Genomic DNA, 19,309 nt, shown 5'->3' with positions numbered 1-19,309 from the left:
ATGATTTGTATTTCCCGGTGATTGTACACTAAAGAAAACATACTTATTAATACTATATTCCATTTCTGCCAATAGATCCCCTAAATGCTACATATGTTTCCTTCAAAACAACAGTATTTATGGACCATGAGCTGCTGTTTTCTTCAAAATAAATATATTTAATCTTTTGTATTTCTTTGTTTTTGCTGCTGAGAGGAAAACATATCAAAACTAAGTACGTAGAAAAGGTCAGCAGTCAAATTACTGCAGCTCATATCGCTGCAGCCACTTTCTCTAGCAGACAAACAATCTGAGCACTGATTAGACCGTCCTTGGCTGTAGGAACAACATACGGTATATGACTTCCTCAGCTTCGAACCACAGACGCAGAACCCAAATACCAGCGTCTAGACTGGAACAATCCCAGGTTAACCCTCTAGGATTTATCAATCAGTTGAGATGACATATACATTAAGAGATTAATTCAGGTATTAAAAGGTGGTTTTAGGAGAAATCTGTCTGTGTGTTGTTTAGGAATGAAAGTGAACTGCTGTGTCTTTAAAAGAGGAGAGTGCAGGATAATGCCATGGCGAGGCAGCCAGTGATTTAACATTCAGGGCTGTGATTAATCCTGGCGAGGGAAGGGTTAAACAAGACACTGACTCTGCACTCTGTAACACTGCACAGAGAGAGGGAGAGGGAGAGGGAGCAATGCTGGAGGGGGAGAGCGAGTCAAGAGTGTTCGCTTTGCATGTTTTGAAATCTCTCGCCCTCGTTCCCTCGCTCTCTCTCTCTCTCGCTGTCTCTCACACGCTCGGGCCATGTGCGGCCGCCACGTCACGTGCCGCTGCAGAAAGCATCGGAGCGAAAGAGAGCCAGCATGCAAGAGAAAGAGAGAGGAGAGGGGAAGGGAGGGGCTGGGGGAGGAAAGAGAGAGAGAGCGAGGCGGGAGGAAAGTGGAGGGAGATAAAGAGAGAGAGAGAGAGAGAGGGAGAGGAAACAGTGGAGATTACAGAGAGAATAAACACAGGGGACGAAGCAAAAGAAAATCTTTAGGATGGCAGAGTAAACAGGGAGCTAGGAAGAGAATTTTAATTGAATTTTAAAGCAGATCTTTGTGTAGCAGTATGAGAAAAGAAATACTTCTAATTACTGTCTAACAACTGTACAAAGTCACATATTTGCTAACTAGAAACCATTCAGCTCACGAATTCAAGTTCAAGTTCTACACAGAATAAATAGTTTGGCATTGCCTCCGAATATGATCGTTTGTCTATATCTTCCAATATGCATTTGACCTTTAAAAAGAATAGGACCTTTTCTTTTTGATGTGCTACCTTTGTGATTGAAAGCAGAATAAACTGGCGTGCACCAGCTTGCTGGGATGCACCACCACCGTCCTTTCTCTCAACAACGACGTGCATTGTTTAGTATTTTTTTATTTTTTTATCATATTCGCTTCCCAAATTTCCAGATCCCAGCTGCTGTATTATGCATCAACTGGCGATGCTAATGCATGTTTTATTCTAAGGTCATGATTGTCCAGACTGACAATAGCACTGCATGAAAAAAAAAAAGCACAGGCAAAAACAAACAAACACAAGTTTGGTTTGCAACAAAAGCTGAACTTTGCTCAGCATACGCAGCAGCAACGCAGTGCGCCGCCATCCTGCAAATATTACTCCGTAATGTGGACAGAGTTGTAAAAGCTTGTCTCATCATGTGATAAATCGCTGTGCAGTGTTTGGGCTTCTGATAAGCCTTCAAACTCATTGATCTGAAACTGGTCTTACTGGATTGCATGTCATCATCTAACTGACTGGTATCTGAAACAACAGCCCACCGTTGCAGTCCCACGTAGGGCCATTTTCAGTCTGAACGCCTGGTTAGGACTGGTTTTGTTAAGGCAACTGGGAGATCATGACTGCGTCCGAAATCAAAATAATACTCAATACTCTGTACTAAATACTCAATATGTGTACTATCGTTCAACAATATGTGTACATCGTTTCAGACGCACTGAACGTCGTCACTTCCTGAAAGCCTCTTTGCCGGTCAACCCGTTCTCACTACCAACTCGTTAAACACTGCCGGTGACAAAATATGAATTTGCCAGTCCGCAAATGGCGGGTGGTGAATGTGTCAAACAAACACAAGATTTTCAACCAGGAGACCGGTGGAAACTAAAAGTAAAGTTGACTTATTTTGTCTCGTCGGTATCATCAGTCCCGTGAGTCGCTAGTCAGTGAAGTTAACGTCAACCACGACCGTTTCCCAACCTTAACTAAGTGATTGTGTTGCTTAAACCTAACTTCCTGTGAAAACGGAAGTTTATTTTGAAAGGACACTATGCATGTAAGGAGTGTATCTTTGACACGTCGTCCCTGGTCCGTCCAAAAGTAGCGCAAGAAGGGATACCCTGTGCCTGGGTCTCCAATGCCGAGGAGCACTGACCAAGTGGTGGTATTTGATGAGTTGGGAGTGTGAATGTGTTGGGTTAGGACTGGTTATGTTAAGGCAACTAAGACTACAGATTGGGGAGATCATGGCTGCGTCCGAAACCACACACTATGCACTCAAACTCATTATGTGTACTATCGTTCAACATACTTTTGTGTGAATAAACAGTACTTTATGTTCTTCCTGAGAGCCTCCTTGCCAGTTGGAGACACGTAACCATGGTAACCCGTACCAACACCATGTGACCAAATGATGATTTACGAGAATCATAATGTCTGAACTAATTTTAAAACTATATTCCCCCAAAAACACTTAAATTGAAGAATCATTGACGTTACAGAGCTGTCCGTCAACGTCTGCAATGAACGGTGTCGTTACTGCCACATTGAACTGTGGGATATTTTTGCCATAAAGCGTTACATACTATAATATTTCATTGGAAATAGTATTCAATTCACATACTGTTGGTTTCATACATACTAAAATATCTCATACTGTTTTAGCATACTAAATAACATGTTAGTATGGAATTTGGGATGCAACCCATGATCACGGTTAAAAGAAACCAACAAGTCAGAAGCTTTGTCCTCTCTCTAAGAGGTTTTGCAGTGTTGTTACGTCACTCTCCTTAAGGCTTTGCTTCTTACAGAGTTATTATTCGCACAAGAGGTTGCTTGTCATGAAAACATGAACATTATGGCGTTTAAACAAACGATATTAATACTGTTGTTTTTCTGGTAAGGACAGGCTCACTCTGCACAGATCTTCTGTTTGAATCTACTATCTTTGTGGAGAGCAGTGTTAGTGTGGAGAGGAGTTATTCATGACCAAAATACTGAAGTTCTGATGCAGTTCTGGGTAAACCTGCAGAATCTTACACAACGTGGGGTCCAGTCATGTCATGTGTCCAGCGTCTCACAATCTGATGTGACTATTGGCCGAGCGTGAGCAGTGATTTAGCAACACGTGGTGACATAACTCCCAGTCAGTGTGTTGACATAAGGAACAAGACTACTGGGGTGTGTCACCTGGACTCAAGTGTTTCTGGTGTTTGTGTATGTATGTGTTTGTGTGTCCACTGGCGTTCTTCCACACTCGTGTGAACGTGCACGTGCCCGGGTGGCTGCGTGTGTGTGTTTGTTTGTGTGTGCAGGGGCGAGTCCAAGCCTGCTGCCTGGGTGTGTACACGGACGTGTTCCACATGTGTGGAAACCGTGAGATGAGACAAAAAACAGATGTTAAAGATGTAAGCTGAGATAAAAAAATAATAATAATAATAATAAAATGATCTTCGTGGGTGTGTGTGACTAGAAGGCAAAGACTTTCTTTATTTCTTTACTAAACACTGATTAGATTTTCTTTTAGTTTAACTCTTTGTACTGACACTTATCAAAAGATAATGTGATATAATTTTGGAAATAATGCGTGTTTGTGCTTCTTTAGTACATCTTTTAAACACTACATGTCACTTCATAAAAACTAGATTAAAACACAATCAATAGCTTTCTATTAAAAAATCCCAAACCATAATGCAGAAACCATTGTGTGTGTTTTATTTTATTTTATTGTCATTTCTTCTTTACAGCTTCTTAAATCTGTGAATATGTTTCTTTTCTCTGTTTTATATCATTGTTAATTTAATACTTTGGGATTTCTGACTTTCTGACTGGACTTTAAAAAATGTATGTAGACCAAACAATTATTCAAAAACATAATTGACAGATCAATCAAAAGTGAAAATAATAGTTAGTTGCAGCCTGAAGGAGTGTGTGTGGCCAGTATTTGAGCATTAAAGGCTTGTATAGCTGCTGCTGTGAAGGAAGGATCTGCTGTGTTTGTGGCAGAGAGGAAGAAGCTAAACACGGCTGCAGTTGGTGACGGCGCTGTGTTTACGTTACGGGGAGGAGAGCCCTCTTTATGTAACACACTTCCTATATCACATTCCACGTGTGTGTTGAATTTCCAGCGCGTGTTTTTTGTGTTTGGCACAAACAGCTGCTGGCAGAGCTCACGGTTCATCTGCATGTCGTCCACTCAGAGCGGCCTAGACAGGAAATGAAGCGCTGCTCTGACTCTTTATCTGATTACTACTGCTGATGCTAGTACTAATACTACTGCTGATGCTAGTACTAATACTACTGCTGATGCTAGTACTAATACTACTGCTGATGCTAGTACTAATACTACTGCTGATGCTAGTACTAACACTACTGCTGATGCTAGTACTAATACTACTGCTGATGCTAGTACTAATACTACTGCTGATGCTAGTACTAATACTACTGCTGATGCTAGTACTAATACTACTGCTGATGCTAGTACTAACACTACTGCTGATGCTAGTACTAATACTACTGCTGATGCTAGTACTAACACTACTGCTGATGCTAGTACTAATACTACTGCTGATGCTAGTACTAATACTACTGCTGATGCTAGTACTAATACTACTGCTGATGCTAGTACTAATACTACTGCCTGATGCTAGTACTAATACTACTGCTGATGCTAGTACTAACACTACTGCTGATGCTAGTACTAACACTACTGCTGATGCTAGTACTAATACTACTGCTGATGCTAGTACTAACACTACTGCTGATGCTAGTACTAATACTACTGCTGATGCTAGTACCAACACTACTGCTGATGCTAGTACTAATACTACTGCTGATGCTAGTACCAACACTACTGCTGATGCTAGTACTAATACTACTGCTGATGCTAGTACTAATACTACTGCCTGATGCTAGTACTAATACTACTGCTGATGCTAGTACTAATACTACTGCCTGATGCTAGTACTAATACTACTGCCTGATGCTAGTACTAATACCGCTGCTACTACTGCCGATGGTAGTACTAATACCACTGCTACTACTGCTGCTACTACTACTACTACTACTGCTGATGCTAGTACTAATACTGCTGCTACTAGTACTAATACTGCTGTTACTAGTGCTGCTTCTATTAGTAGTGCTGGTAATATGATTACTAATATTAGTACTGCTGCTTAGGCTTCTGAGTGTACTGTTCATGCTGCTACTGTTGCTAAGACTACTACTATTACAGCTACTACTGCTCGTACTGATACTACTACTGTTGGGACTACAAATAGTACTTCTGGTACTGCTCTAAGTTCTGCCGCTGAAAGTACTGTAAGAAGGTTTACCACTACAGTGCCACTGCTACTGTTGCTGACAAAACTACTGCTATTATTGATACTACTTCTCATACTACTACTACTGCGGTTGTTTGTACTACTGCTGAAGCCACTGCTAATAGGACTGGTAGTAATGCTTTTAGTACTGCTACAACTGCCGTTAGTACTACTGCTAAGGCTGGTACACACTGGTACAGTTGCTGAGAGTACTACTTTTATGACTAGTACCACTTCTACCGTTACTGTCATAACCCCTGCTACTACTACAAGTACAGCTATACTGCCATGGCTACTACTAGTTGCTAGTAGTAGTGCTGGTATTGATATACTACTACTGCTAATGTAAGTACTTGCTACTGCTACTAGTACTAAGAGCAGCAGTAGTAGTATTAACAGTAGTTGTACTACTTACTACTAACAATGTATTGGTACTGCCACTACCACTGCTGTTAGTACTACAGCTAAGACTGCAAATACTACTGTTACTGCTGGTACTGCTGCTGAAAGTACTACTATTACTGACAGCATCGCTAGTACTAGTACACTACTGTATGACTATTAGTGCTCCTAGTACTGTAAGCGCCATCACGGTACTACTCTACTACAACTGTATGACTGTACCATAAGACCACAAGAGTACTGCAGGGAGACCAAACAAACAAATTGAATAGGTCATCTTTCTCATGAAAAGCATACAGTTTCTCTAACAAAATGACATTTGTTGTCACAGTAGAGCATGAAACAAAAACAATCCACTCAAAAAGAAGTCGACTGGACACCTCAATTTCAGAGCTAACAGAGCTTAAACGCAGTAAAGTACTTAACTTTGATGAAAACTCACTGAAGGTGAAAATAACGGACTTTAAAAACCACTGGAAAAAGTACAAGTCTCAATTACAGTATTCACAATAGAAGTTAATTGTTACCTCCATCCTTGTATAATTAGCATAATTACCATTGTCCCAGTAATTGCGTTGTTTGCCTTTATTACACAAGAAGCTACTGAAACAGGGAAAAGGCTTAAATAACAGATTTAAAGGGAAACGCTCTGTCCTGCCTGATGATGATGATGAGGATGAGCCTGTGAAGTTCATCGTATTTGAAGGAGGCTTTTGCGTCTTCAGTTTCGCCCACTTCCACTTAAAGGTCTCATATTGTAAAAAGTGAGATTTTCATGTCTTTTATGTTATAAAGCAGATTTAAGTGCTATATAAATACTGTTAAACTATCAAAACACTCAATATACGGAGAAGTAAACACAGCCCGTATTCAGAAATTGTGCGTTTGAAACAAGCCGTTAGGATTTCTGTCCATTTGTGATGTCACAAATATACAATATTTAGACCATTACACGGTTTTAAACATAATCATTCTAAATGTGTTCCAGTTTATTTCCTGTTGCAGTGTATGTAAATAACATCAGCTGACAGGAAGTAAACATGGACCCAAGCTGTTGCCTAGCAACGCAATTCCATTGCAATTCCGTTGCAATTCTGTTGAAATGCACTAAAATGGAACGTTTCAGACAGAGGGTGAATACAGGTATATTCAGACAGACAGTATGAGGAAAATAAAGTTGTTTTTTAACATTATAGCATGTGAACATGTTCTAGTAGAAACACAAAATACAAGTATGAACCTGAAAATGAGCACGATATGGGACCTTTAAGTTTTTTGGCTTCCTACATTTCCCAAAATGCCTTTCCACAACCCCTTCAGAGAGCAGCAGTGAGTTTGTTGCATTCAGCTCTTGGTTTTGATGTGTGCAGTAGGCGGATCAAGTGAAAGTATAGTTAGATGGAGTGAGCGATTAGTCAAGAGGAAGAGTTGCTCACCTGACTCTCAAACCTCAACCTGTCTATTTTCTGCCTCTGTGGGCGTCTCTGCCCACGACGGCCGATTTTCTCCCTGCATGCTTTGTGAACGCTGGAGCAAAATGGCGACTCAAGAGAGAAACTGTTTTGGATCATTTTTTTTAAGATTTTCTTCTGTCAAACTCTGTTGGACCTTGAAAAGACTTTAAAAAAAAAAAAAAGTTTCCCAAAGAGAACTGGAAAAGTTCTCCACGTTCTCAAGTTACAATACATCGCCCAAATTCATCAGTATGCTTCTGTTCGCTCCATCCGAGGATCAACACTTCACATCCTGAGGCGAAGCCTGTGATGGAGATTTTAGATGATACAGCAGCCGTTTTTAAAAATGAGGAATTTCAACTAGGATTGCTTGACTTGACAAGAATATGAATAAGAAATGAAGGCTCTAATTCTAAACCGTAGAGTCCTTGAATTTCACCAAACGAGACCTTCGAAGACCTTGAAAAGTCTTGAAAGTCAATGCAGGAACTTTAGTGTTGCAGTTCTGGTAGAAACACTGGATTTAGTGTGATGTTTTTGGCACGAGAATGGTCCATTTTAAATTAAAAATAAGTGAGTATTAGCTACTTTAATAAAAAAATAGTATCATATACAAGGCTTTCAGTGAACCTCACAGACTGTAGACTGATGGACAGAGAGAGGCAGAGATTGACAGGCAGAGCGACAGGCGGAAAGAGAAAAACACATAATCTCAGCTAAATTAATGAAAGCAGAGAGAGAATCCGAGAGTCAGCGGCTGCTTCGCCCAAATGGCTCCTGCTCACAGACAGGAAATGAAGCCAGGCGAAGCCGCGCTTGGCGGCTGTTTACCCGGCAGCAGCGGGAGCCGTGTTCTTGGATCGGTTTCAACTTTTTGCCCAAAATGGTTGTTATTAGGACGGGGCTTTAGGTAGACTTATTCAGGATCAGCGCCCGTCCAGCTGCCAGAGAGTCAGATCAAGCCAGCAGCGGTTCATCCGATGGAGTCGCTGCTTCTCTGACCAACAGATGGACCAGAGGATGTATAGACGGATAAAGAGGAGGATATATGGTACATTGCATTATGGATTGTAAACAGCGCTTCCATCCAAAGATGATTTTATGAAAGTGCGCGTACACATGTTTGTGTGTGCTGTAAGGATGGATGTAGGGCTGCAACTAAGCATTAAAATGCATAATCTATTCATCAACTGAACTTTGTGCATGATGCATGCTCTCGTTTGTGTTTGGTAGTTGCTTTTCTGTCTCCTTCTCTTATTCTCTCTTATTCTTACCCTCATATACGGTATGCAGGACAGATAATAATGCACTATACTCACTTTTAACAGTCTCTTCTGCACTATATTCACTTTTTTTTAATAGTCGTATATCACTGCTGTTACTCTGTACTATATTCAGTTTTAACAGTTTTCTTCTTTATCTTGTATTTTTATATTTGGTATATTTTTTTGTTCTTTGTACCTTGCACTACTAACTTTTTTACTGCCTTTTTACTAACATGTTTTTGCACTTTTGCACTATGGAACTGTGATGCTGGAAACTTGAATTTCCCTCGGGATTAATAAAGTTACTATCTATCTATCTATCTATTCGTAACTGAAATAACAAAAACATGTGAAATTCATAAGCGATTGTATACAGTAACTTTCCCACTGGAGATTTGTACACTCTGTGTTTGGTTAAGCAAGGATATTCATGGTTTATCCCCTATTTATGTCAGTAAGTTGATTGTTTATTTGCAGGTTGTAGAGTTCAGTGATTTAGTTCATTTAGGAGCAAACGGTAGTGTTTGAACGGTGGCGACACAACAAGAGGAATCAGGTTTTGACTCTTTGGCCAAAATGTCAAACTCTGCAGGACGACAGGTTGCCAACACTCTGGCTCATCACCAAGCTTCTGTATTTGGGAGTCCATGTGACTTTTGTTTACAAGCCCTGGTCTGATTGCAACTTGGCACTGGGAGCCCAAAATAACCAAAATACACAAAAAAAGTTTTCCACTCTTTGGCTTGGACCAAAGACTATAAAGGATAATAACTGTAGAGCAGGATGATGCGTTCACATCACACTCTAAGTTATGTAAATATGAGATCAAGCTGGGAGAAAACAGTCAGATATACCTTGTAGTGATAAATGTGGTTATATTCTCCCACAATTTACAGGTAAATGTTGATTTTCATAAGCAGATCAAAGTCGCTGAAATGAGGAGTTTTGTTTTTTTTCCACTTCTTCCGATTGAATGTAAACACCATCATAAGAAGATTTTATCTCAGAGGTTGACACGAGTTTGAACTCAAACACCAGCACTCCCAAAGTTTATATACCCAGAATCTCCCTCTCTCGTAACAACACTGCTCGCTCAGTGTGTAGTCAAGTGTTTTCAGCTGTATTTCACGGGGGGGGGGGACATAGCCGTCTACCTCCCACCCTCTGCCTGACACGGAGCATCAGCCTGATTTCTCAGAGCCCGTAGAGGATTTGGTTGTGGTATTGTGGTTGACGCGCATAATAAAATGACTGACAGCTCAAAGCAGAAGTCAAGTAGCAACTGACATGTCGAGACTGATATTTCCAGTTTTGCACATAGTCTCAAGGCGGAGGACATTTTGGTGCTTCATACTAGATCTTCTTCACAGTAAAACCAAATGAAGATGCGTCATTAATGCAGAATCTTTCAAATCTATCGTTAATGAGAGGGATCTTTGATGTAAGCCTGCTCCTCTCAGCTGGAAAAAATCATTTATAAGTCAAATACTGTAAACGCGTCTCTTTTCTGTTTAATTTTGCTCAAGTATCTGAAATCTTTCCACTACTGTTTCAGTCGATATTGGTCACCCGCTCTGCAGTTATTTATAATCTGTGGCTCAGAGCCTGGAGCTCAAAAAAAAAAAAAAAAAAAACATCTTACAAATGCTGCCACAATATAGTTCTGACTGGTGCTGGGTGATTGCTCAACTAACACTTGTATTTCAGAGAGGAAATGTTTAGAAAAATCAAGTTGTTGTTTTTTCAGAAACGGAGAAGAATTGTGTGATAAGCAGCTGGTGTAGAGATATGACTGAAAATAGACTCTCTATTCTGTTACGTTCAGAGAAAAGAAGCAAATGCAGAATAGCTGCAGGGTAAAAGCACCAAAGAGGAGTTTTACATTCACTGCCAAACAATTTACTACCAGCATCCAAGAATAACTTGAACTGACACCACAGCATCATGTTTATTTTATTTATTTTATTTTATTTTATTTTATTTTATTTTATTTTATTTTATTTTATTTTATTTTATTTTATTTTATTTTATTTTACTTTACTTTATTTTATTATATTTTATTTTACTTTATTTTATTTTACTTTATTTTACTTTACTTTATTTTATTTTACTTTATTTTATTTTATTATATTTTATTTTATTTTATTTTATTTTATTTTATTTTACTTTATTTTATTTTATTTTATTTTATTTTATTTTACTTTACTTTACTTTACTTTACTTTACTTTACTTTATTTTATTTTATTTTATTTTATTTTATTTTATTTTATTTTATTTTATTCCACAACATTTATTTTCAACACACATGTGAGATGTCATGCCACTAAAGCCTGCTGGAATCCAATTGGGAAAAAAAAAAAAAAAGAGAACGGCCACACCAAAAACCAGCCAACATTATCCGTTGTCTTTCAACCGAGCATTATTGAATATAAAACAGAGACACGAGATTTCTGATCTTTAATCTCCTTGTTTTACTCAGATCGTTCTGTTTCTGTATTCGGTGATTTTTCCTTACACGAAGCACCACAAAGGGTTAACCAGAATCCTGATCTCTCCTGCTTGTTGTACTGTAAATCCAGCATGATGTGAACCCGCTGCCCTGCTCAGCGTCTCTGGCTCAGTACCGTCACCTGGTGGTGAATCGATGTCACTGTGCCTGCTGTAAAACAGCAGAGTGAAGATGCTGTTTGTTTGAGGAGATTATGAAGAATTACAGAGTCCACTAGTTATTAAATGTGCAAGAAGACTATTTAGAAACAAGATGTGGGAAAAAACAAACATACTGGCATTCCCATTTCTCCTCCATCTTTAATCAAATTTGAGCATATTGTTCGCTGTCTATAGGGTAATCCTCTTTATGGTCAACTCATCTCAGTGGGCCTCATTCTTGGCTCGCTGCTCTCTGGATGAAACATGAGAGAGACAGAGTGTACAGCACATGTCACTCTGCTGCCTCATACTACAACTACAGGCTTTACAATGAAGTTGCTGTTATGTAGCTGTTTATTAATTGTTATGTGCAGTTATAGAAAAGATCTAAATCAGGTCCTTTTCACTCCATAAAATTATAAAATACTTCAACTATTTCTTATATAAATATTATTATTATTATTATTATTTATACAAGAAATGAATATTATTATAATTATTATTTACATAAGAAATACATATTATTATTATTTATAAAAATACTAATAATGATAATATTTATATAAATAATATAATAATACTAATACTAATAATACTGCTTTAACTATTTCTTATATAAATAATAATAATATTAGGGTCCTCGACCAAAAAGAATTCTTAGTCAAATAACTCGATTAGTTTAATTAATTTCTCCACAAAGAATCCCATAAAATCACAACTTCATTCAGCATGAAAAAAAGCATAAAAAAATGACTAATCAACTAAAGAAATTTGAATGCACTAAGACCAAAACGACCGATTAATTGACTCATTTACTGAGAGGGGACAGCCCTAAATAATAACCTCTACTGTATTTATAAAGCACTTTTACAAACCATCAGTTTCAATGAGCTTTACATCAAAGTAAGATCTTTCTTTATTAAAAGTGTCAATAAAAAGTCGTAGAACGTCTCCAAAACAACATTTAGAACATCATCGGACACCAAGCTGCTAAAAGACTACAGCGCTGTAAAAGATAGTAATTAGAAGAAGAGTAGAAAAAGTAAATATAAAAGATAAAAATGGAAATAAATAAATTACAATTATATGTTATATTGTAGTAAAGCAAATGTTTATTGACCTGGTGTGTAGGCGGGCTGGTGCTTATATTGAAAAAAAAACAAAAAAACTTGAAATTAATAAAAAATATGGTGAATATAGAAAGTGAAATCTGCAATTGTAAAAGCTTGAAAAGTCAGATTTTAAATAGTACACATCTATTGGCTGAAATCAATAAATATTTGATGTTTTTTACAATGGGAATTAAAATAGAGAAAAACGGGTCTAAATGGGTCTCTAAGGGTTAATGACACACGGAAATGTGGGAGACACTAATTAAAAAATAAGTGTACAAAGAAAAATGGAATTTAATTGAAAATGTGATCCTTTTTCCAGACTGCTCCTTTAGAACTGCCATTAATAGTCCTTGTATAAAAGAAAAAATGACACCATAACAATTCTGTCATCATGTTTTGCTCCACTGGTAGTTGTTAATGTTCATTTTTAAAGTTCAAGTTAAATGTGATCAAACCTCCGTGGAGGATCGTCATTAGCGTGTTAGCCTTTAGCTCCGCTGCTGCTCTCTGACATGTGACCGCCCTTAGAGGGCAGATGGGCTCTAATCTGCAGATAAAGCGACACGATGACCGTGATTGAACAGCTAAATGAGTAATGAAGCCAGACCTGCTGATTCTGTGTTCATACTTTGCTGGAAATAAATCGACAATTCTCTCTCTCTTGTCTTGTAATTTATGTGCCGTTTTATTGATATGACTATCACAAATTGCCAATATTAACAAAGCATCCTGCATAGAATAATCAGCAGCCTGAGGAGATTGTTTCAAGTTCAAACCAAACTCGATTTAAATGCCCTTGAGCAAGACTCCCGCTTCCAGTGTCTGCAGCTGAGCTTGACCTCTGACCTTCCACTGACCTTCTGACTTTTGACAATCAACAGCTGCTTTGCAGTCGCGTCGTAAATCTCTGCCTCAACATCTGGCGCTGTCGAGAAGATCTCTCTTCTATATCTAAAAAAAGACACCGTTGCAAAAGAGGAACAGTGTAAGGTTGATTTGTTTCCAAATTTGATTTATTGTGACGCAGAAAAAAACAGCTGCTTTGAGGATTTGTTAACAAGCCAAACAGTCCGTAAAGAGCTTTTTTCTGTAGTAACCAATGTTAATCTTGATGTACTGGCTTCTACTGGATATTTATCAGCTTGTGTGCATACGGACACTGTGTTAAAGCATCTGTGATTCCCCACATAGTTAGAGGAATCAACAATGCCATAGGGGGCTTAATAACGTTTGGAGTGAGTTTAAGTCTTTGGAGCTGCAGTCTTTACCAGTTACTGTGGCCAGAAAGGGCAAAGACTGAGTGTGTGACATTTACATTAAGACACACTTTAGAAGAGCTGAACTACTGATAACTTGATCAAAAAAGTTCTAGAGCACAGGAGTGTACCTCTCCTAAACTACAATACAAAGTTTTCTTGGCCATTAGAGCTTAAGCTTGAGACACTTGGTTGTTGTTTGACTACAACGAAACAGCTCCAATATGGCTGCCAGAAACTGTGTGGTAAAACAAACTGAGTCCTCCTCTTTCTCTTTCTCCCTCCTGTAGGTGGTCGGGCGGTGCCTCAGGACCAGTCACCCACTTCTACTTGCCCCCCGGGACCCTCTGGACCTCCAGCGGCCGCCAACAGCAACAGCAGCGACGTTATGGTGAACTTCGACCCCGACCCGGCGGACCTGGCGCTGTCCAGCGTGCCGGGCCAGGAGGCGTTTGACCCGCGGCGGCACCGCTTCTCCGACGAGGAGCTGAAACCTCAGCCGATGATCAAAAAGGCCCGCAAGATGCTGGTCCCCAATGAGCAGAAGGTACTACATCTCCCACAATTCTTTGCTGTCCAATAGACCACTTTCTGACTAGTTTTTACTGTGGTCATTTTTCTTTCCAAAATGTAAGCATGCAAACAGCTTCTCTGTGGTTTTAGTGGTTTTATGGTCTGTTTAAGGCCATATGTGGATTTTATAAAGATCCTGACAGGCTAAAAATCATAGAAAATAAATAAATACATTTTTATTTTCAATGATGACTGAAAGACACATATTTTTGATGGCCAATGAGAAGATGAGAAGACCCTTATATCTATGAATGATCTAGGAAAACCAATCTCTTGTTTCAAACTAAGTTAGATCATCATGATTTTTTTCTCAAACCTGAAAAACCATCATTATTATCATGTCATTTTTATCTGTAGATTGAGTCCTTAGAATCTTATTTTCTTAAAATAAGAGGAATAATCTGCCAGTAAAGCAAGTTATTTCCAACAAAACAATGTACTTATATTGGGTATTTTATAAAATCAAGTTTAATTTTTAATGATTCTTGCACAGCAACATGCCCTATTCTGTCTTACTTTAAGATAAACATAATAATTTCCAGAAAACTCTTGAAATGAGTGGATTTCTATTAGAAACAGGTTGACATATTCGTACAGCACTGGCAGAAAGGACTCCGTTATAGACGGAAAAGATATTTTTTCTATAGTAAATGCAAAAATCACAAATAAATTAAAAAATAAAATAGGAAATTAAAATAATAATAATAATAATAACATTATTATTTTATACGCTTGATTTGTATGGCACTTTTCAAAACAAGTTTCCAAAGTGCTTCACAGACATAAAAACAGAAAATACACAGTGCATAATAATAAATCTCTTAAGAATAAATCAATGAATAAATAAAAATAGATGCGAACTCGGCATTTAAAATCTCCACCTACTTCAACACTTGCGTGTTTTCCAGAGAGACTTACTCACAGATGAAAACAGGTCACTTCAGTATACAGTTCAGACTGAACCCCCGGCAGCCACGTCTGAACTTCATCATGACGAAGGCCACGGCTCTTTGACAGCTCCAGTATCGATGTGGAAAAAAACTAAAAGGCGCATGATGCCCACTAGTTTTTATGCCTCCTGACAAGAGTCCTAAAATATTTTGTCCTCAGCTCATTGCACAATAAGAGGAGCTCTGATCAATGGCTCGTGCTTTCACAGTTCAGCAGCGAGCAGCTGCAGCTCCTCAGGCTTTTGTAATTTATGGAGAGATGAAGGCGCTCACCTCCTCGTAGAAGGTTTTATAAATCATTTGTGTGCAGGTTGTTCGGAAAAATTATCCCTGACCAAAGTTAGAAATGAAGCTGGGATTGCTCTGCAGCTGCTCATAAATTAGATTTTAGATTCAGCTCTTTGTTTAATACCAACCCTCCACTGAAGAGGAGGAAAATATGGCTACGATCAAAACATGAAAGATGCTCCAGGATCACAACGTGAAGGAGAGTTTTCATAAACTAATAAAAAAAAAAATAATCTCAAGGCTGATAATCTCTTTTAAAAATGTTGCAAAAGGATGATGATTTGACCGAGTTTGAATGGTGGAATGATTTTAACGTTGCCAGTTTGTAAACAGATCTTGTAAACGGCTCTCTGAGGAAACACTATGAACCGTTTGGGCCTGCAGTGATTCCACTGGCGTAAATCTTTCAGATAGAGATCTCCACTTTCTATTTGGACTCCTGTTGTGCTCTCCGAGTCCAAAAGTTTAACACAACAATCTCTGCGGTTTCCAATCGTCTTCTCATGGGACCCTCATTGGCCAAAAAAATGCCTTTCATGCCCCAAAAAACAACGTTGCAGACTTTTATGTGAGGCTGCCGGGCATTTATTCACTCAGCTGAGCAGCTCAGCAGGGCAGGACTGTACAGCTGCATTCAGAAAGAACTGCCTTTCATAGAGATTTATTAATACCGTTTTCACTTGTTGAAAAGATGCAAAGTATTTAATACTACTGAGTTTAGAAAGCATGTTGTGTAGGTCTTTTGTATACATGCTGACCATTTGATCACTCTGGTGCCTGTCTCTTAATGTCTCTGGGTTAAACGCAGTTAGCTGTTTAACTGTGTCGCACATGACTATTTTTCGTTCGTGACCAACGTAAGCAGCTGCAGTTACAGTCAACGGACCTTTTGCAAATATCTACAAAGCCACTATTGCTGGCAGTAATATCTAAATATAATCCTATATTAACACTGAAGTTTATCAAAACAAGCTATGCACTTTATATTTCAGCTGCTATTCTAATAAGGAAACTGCAGCTATAACGTGAGATTATTAGAAATAGCTAATTTGGCTACATTTCAAAATATTTGTTTTCAATACAAAATTAGCAATGGGGCTAACCATATATATCTTATCATTTCCATTTCGGAATAGAGAAGAGAAGATTTCCTAGGGTTAGGGTTAGGGGTTAGGTGGAATCTTATACTTACACTTAAATAGAAGCGTTATTGACGTTACAGAGCTGTCTGACAACATCCGTTATGAACGTTGTCGTGACTGCCGCATTGCATTGTGGGATATTTATGCCGGCGTAGTGTCCAGCGTTGCATACTGTAATACAGTATTTCACTGGAATTTGTATGTAATTCGTGTCTTATTGGTTTCATACTGAGGTTTCGCGTTTTAGCGTACTAAATAGCATTTTAGTGAATTTTGGGCGTAACCATACTGTACTTTGTGGCAAGAACTATGTCTGAGGTGTCTTGTGATTGTCATGGTTTTTGTGTTCGGTAGTTGCAACTATTCAATTGTTGCCTTTCCTCCTTCCCTTCTTCCTTTCCTGGCATCCTTTCTACAACAGGACGACAAGTACTGGTGCCGGCGTGTCAAGAACAACGAGGCGGCGAAGCGCTCGCGGGACGCCCGGCGGCTGAAGGAGAACCAGATCTCTGTGCGCGCCGCCTTCCTGGAGCGGGAGAACGGCGCCCTTCGCCAGGAGGTGGCCGACATGAGGAAAGAGCTGGGCCGCTGCAGGAACATCATCAACAAGTACGAGAGTCGACACGGAGACTTGTGAGGCGGCGGAAGGAGGAAGAAGACGAAGACGAAGGAGAAGAGGGGCGGGAGGGGAGGAGGAAACCAGAAAAGGGTACAAGGCAAACCCAACAACAGCAGCACTTTAGTTGAAGTGGCGAGGGAGAGGGCTGACGTAGATCTGCAGTAAGCGCTGTGCGACACCGGGCGCAAACACAAAAAAGTGTGCGCACGCTTGTGCTTCAGGATGTCACGACGGGAGAGCACAGCGACGCCATCTTTTCCAGTTTGACTCTCTTTGTACATGCTGCTTCGCTGAATCCACTCAACGTACTGTATCACCGTGTGTCACCTCGGCAGCTTCCGTCACCCTCGGTGCTGTGCTTACGCCCGGTGTCGCATGGCATTTTTGCAGGTAGTGCGTCCCGGCCGCTGCTCCGGCCAGTTCAAACAGGGTGTTGAATTCACATTATGCCAGTGAAATCTCACTTTTTAAGCTCAAGGCAGGGATACAAGCCAGGAGAGGTCAGATGTGTAATTTTTTTCTATAAATAGGACAAAAAAACATGTATATTTTTGAAGTGGGCAGGAAGGCAAGACTAGTCCAGCAAAGAGGAGGAAGGAGGAGAGGCGCAAGGTTTTCGTCCATAACGCAAAGAGATTTTGACATAGGATTATTGTATATTTTTCTATTAGCAGAGATAGCCAGGAGGAGGATTTTGGAGATAATCTTTTGTATATTTTATATATGGGGGCGGGGAGGGGGTGTTAGCTGGACAGTCACGGGGCCACACGGAACGCTTTTCCTCCCAGCTGTTTATCGCTAAAACAACAGATAATCTATTTTCGATTTCACTGAGCTGGTTAGTCGAAGGCGGAGGCATAACAGAGAATGTATCACGGTTGAATCAGGTATTTCACACGGTGCGACACGAGGCGCGGTATCTTAGTAACGATTGTTTTCGAGCGTGTCGGAGGGGCGTTAGCAGGAAGACGGTGAAACAAAAATTGTATAGTTTTAAGAAATTTTTGTGTTTGTTTGTTTTCTTTGTGGGCTCGTTCAAGCACTTGATTTGTTATCTTCTATTTGATTCCGTGTCTGATTTTTGAAATAATCGCAGGGCTTTTATTTTTTGAAGGCGACGGAGAAAAAAAGAGAGGAAAAAACAGGAAATAATTAGCCATCAGAACAGCTGGATGTGAGCAGATGTTTGAAAATAAATGAGGTGGAGAATTTCGCTGGCAGGTTTGCATTGAGTTTGGTGGCTCGCTCACACACACACTCACACAGACGGACAATTTGTTAACAATAACACAACACGGTTGCAGTCTTTCTCTCTCTGTTTACTCCTCGATTTGTCCAGGAAGTGCAAAAATGAAATACTAACTGGTTTAGGGTTGATTTGCCCAGATTGAACAGTGACTGAAACCTTCAGCATGCAGACACACGACAAACACACGGACACACACACGGTCCTCACCCAGGTTTTAACCCTTATCGTTGTTGTTGATGTTGTTATGGACTTCTATGGTGCTGATCTGATCTGATCCTTCACCTGACGCACACACACACACACACACACACACACACACACACACAGACGCAAACACTTCCACCATCTCAAACACAGTACTGAACTGCCTATACCCTTTCTTTGTCTTTTATTCCTTCTTTTTAGTTTTATTTTTTTCTTTCTTTTGTTAAATATTGTATCGATAAATCGTATATAGATTTACACACAAACACTTGTCTATACCTCTCCTTCAAACTTTACCCAATGAGAAACGAGAAATGCACCCTACTGCTACTGTACCATACAACTGTACTATTGAATATTAAACTATTCTCTCACTAGATATATATATATATATGTATATGATATATGCTTGAATTATGTGATTATAGTTGTAATATACATAATTGAATATATTACAGAAAATCCCATTGGAATCATTTTGTCAGTTTTTGCTCAGGTGTTTTTGTCTGAGATATTAAATACACATTAAAAAAAACACAAAAA

General features: G+C 39.3%; 1 protein-coding gene across 3 annotated transcripts in view; it reads left to right on the top strand.

Annotated features, from left to right (window-relative positions):
• Positions 1–19,309, top strand: part of dbpa (D site albumin promoter binding protein a) — a 40,036-nt gene extending 20,727 nt beyond the window's left edge. For all 3 annotated transcript variants that reach the window (XM_074612726.1, XM_074612728.1, XM_074612729.1), the window contains exons 5-6: positions 14,032–14,288; positions 17,116–19,309. In XM_074612726.1, the coding sequence (XP_074468827.1) occupies positions 14,032–14,288; positions 17,116–17,331 (473 nt within the window). In that variant the 3' untranslated portion in view covers positions 17,332–19,309. The remainder of the gene's footprint in view (positions 1–14,031; positions 14,289–17,115) is intronic.

This window comes from Sebastes fasciatus, chromosome 17 (assembly GCF_043250625.1).
Source record: "Sebastes fasciatus isolate fSebFas1 chromosome 17, fSebFas1.pri, whole genome shotgun sequence".
NCBI lineage: Eukaryota > Metazoa > Chordata > Actinopteri > Perciformes > Sebastidae > Sebastes > Sebastes fasciatus.
The sequence above is the reverse complement of the archived record's forward strand: the minus strand, read 5'-3'. Positions and strand labels throughout refer to the sequence as shown.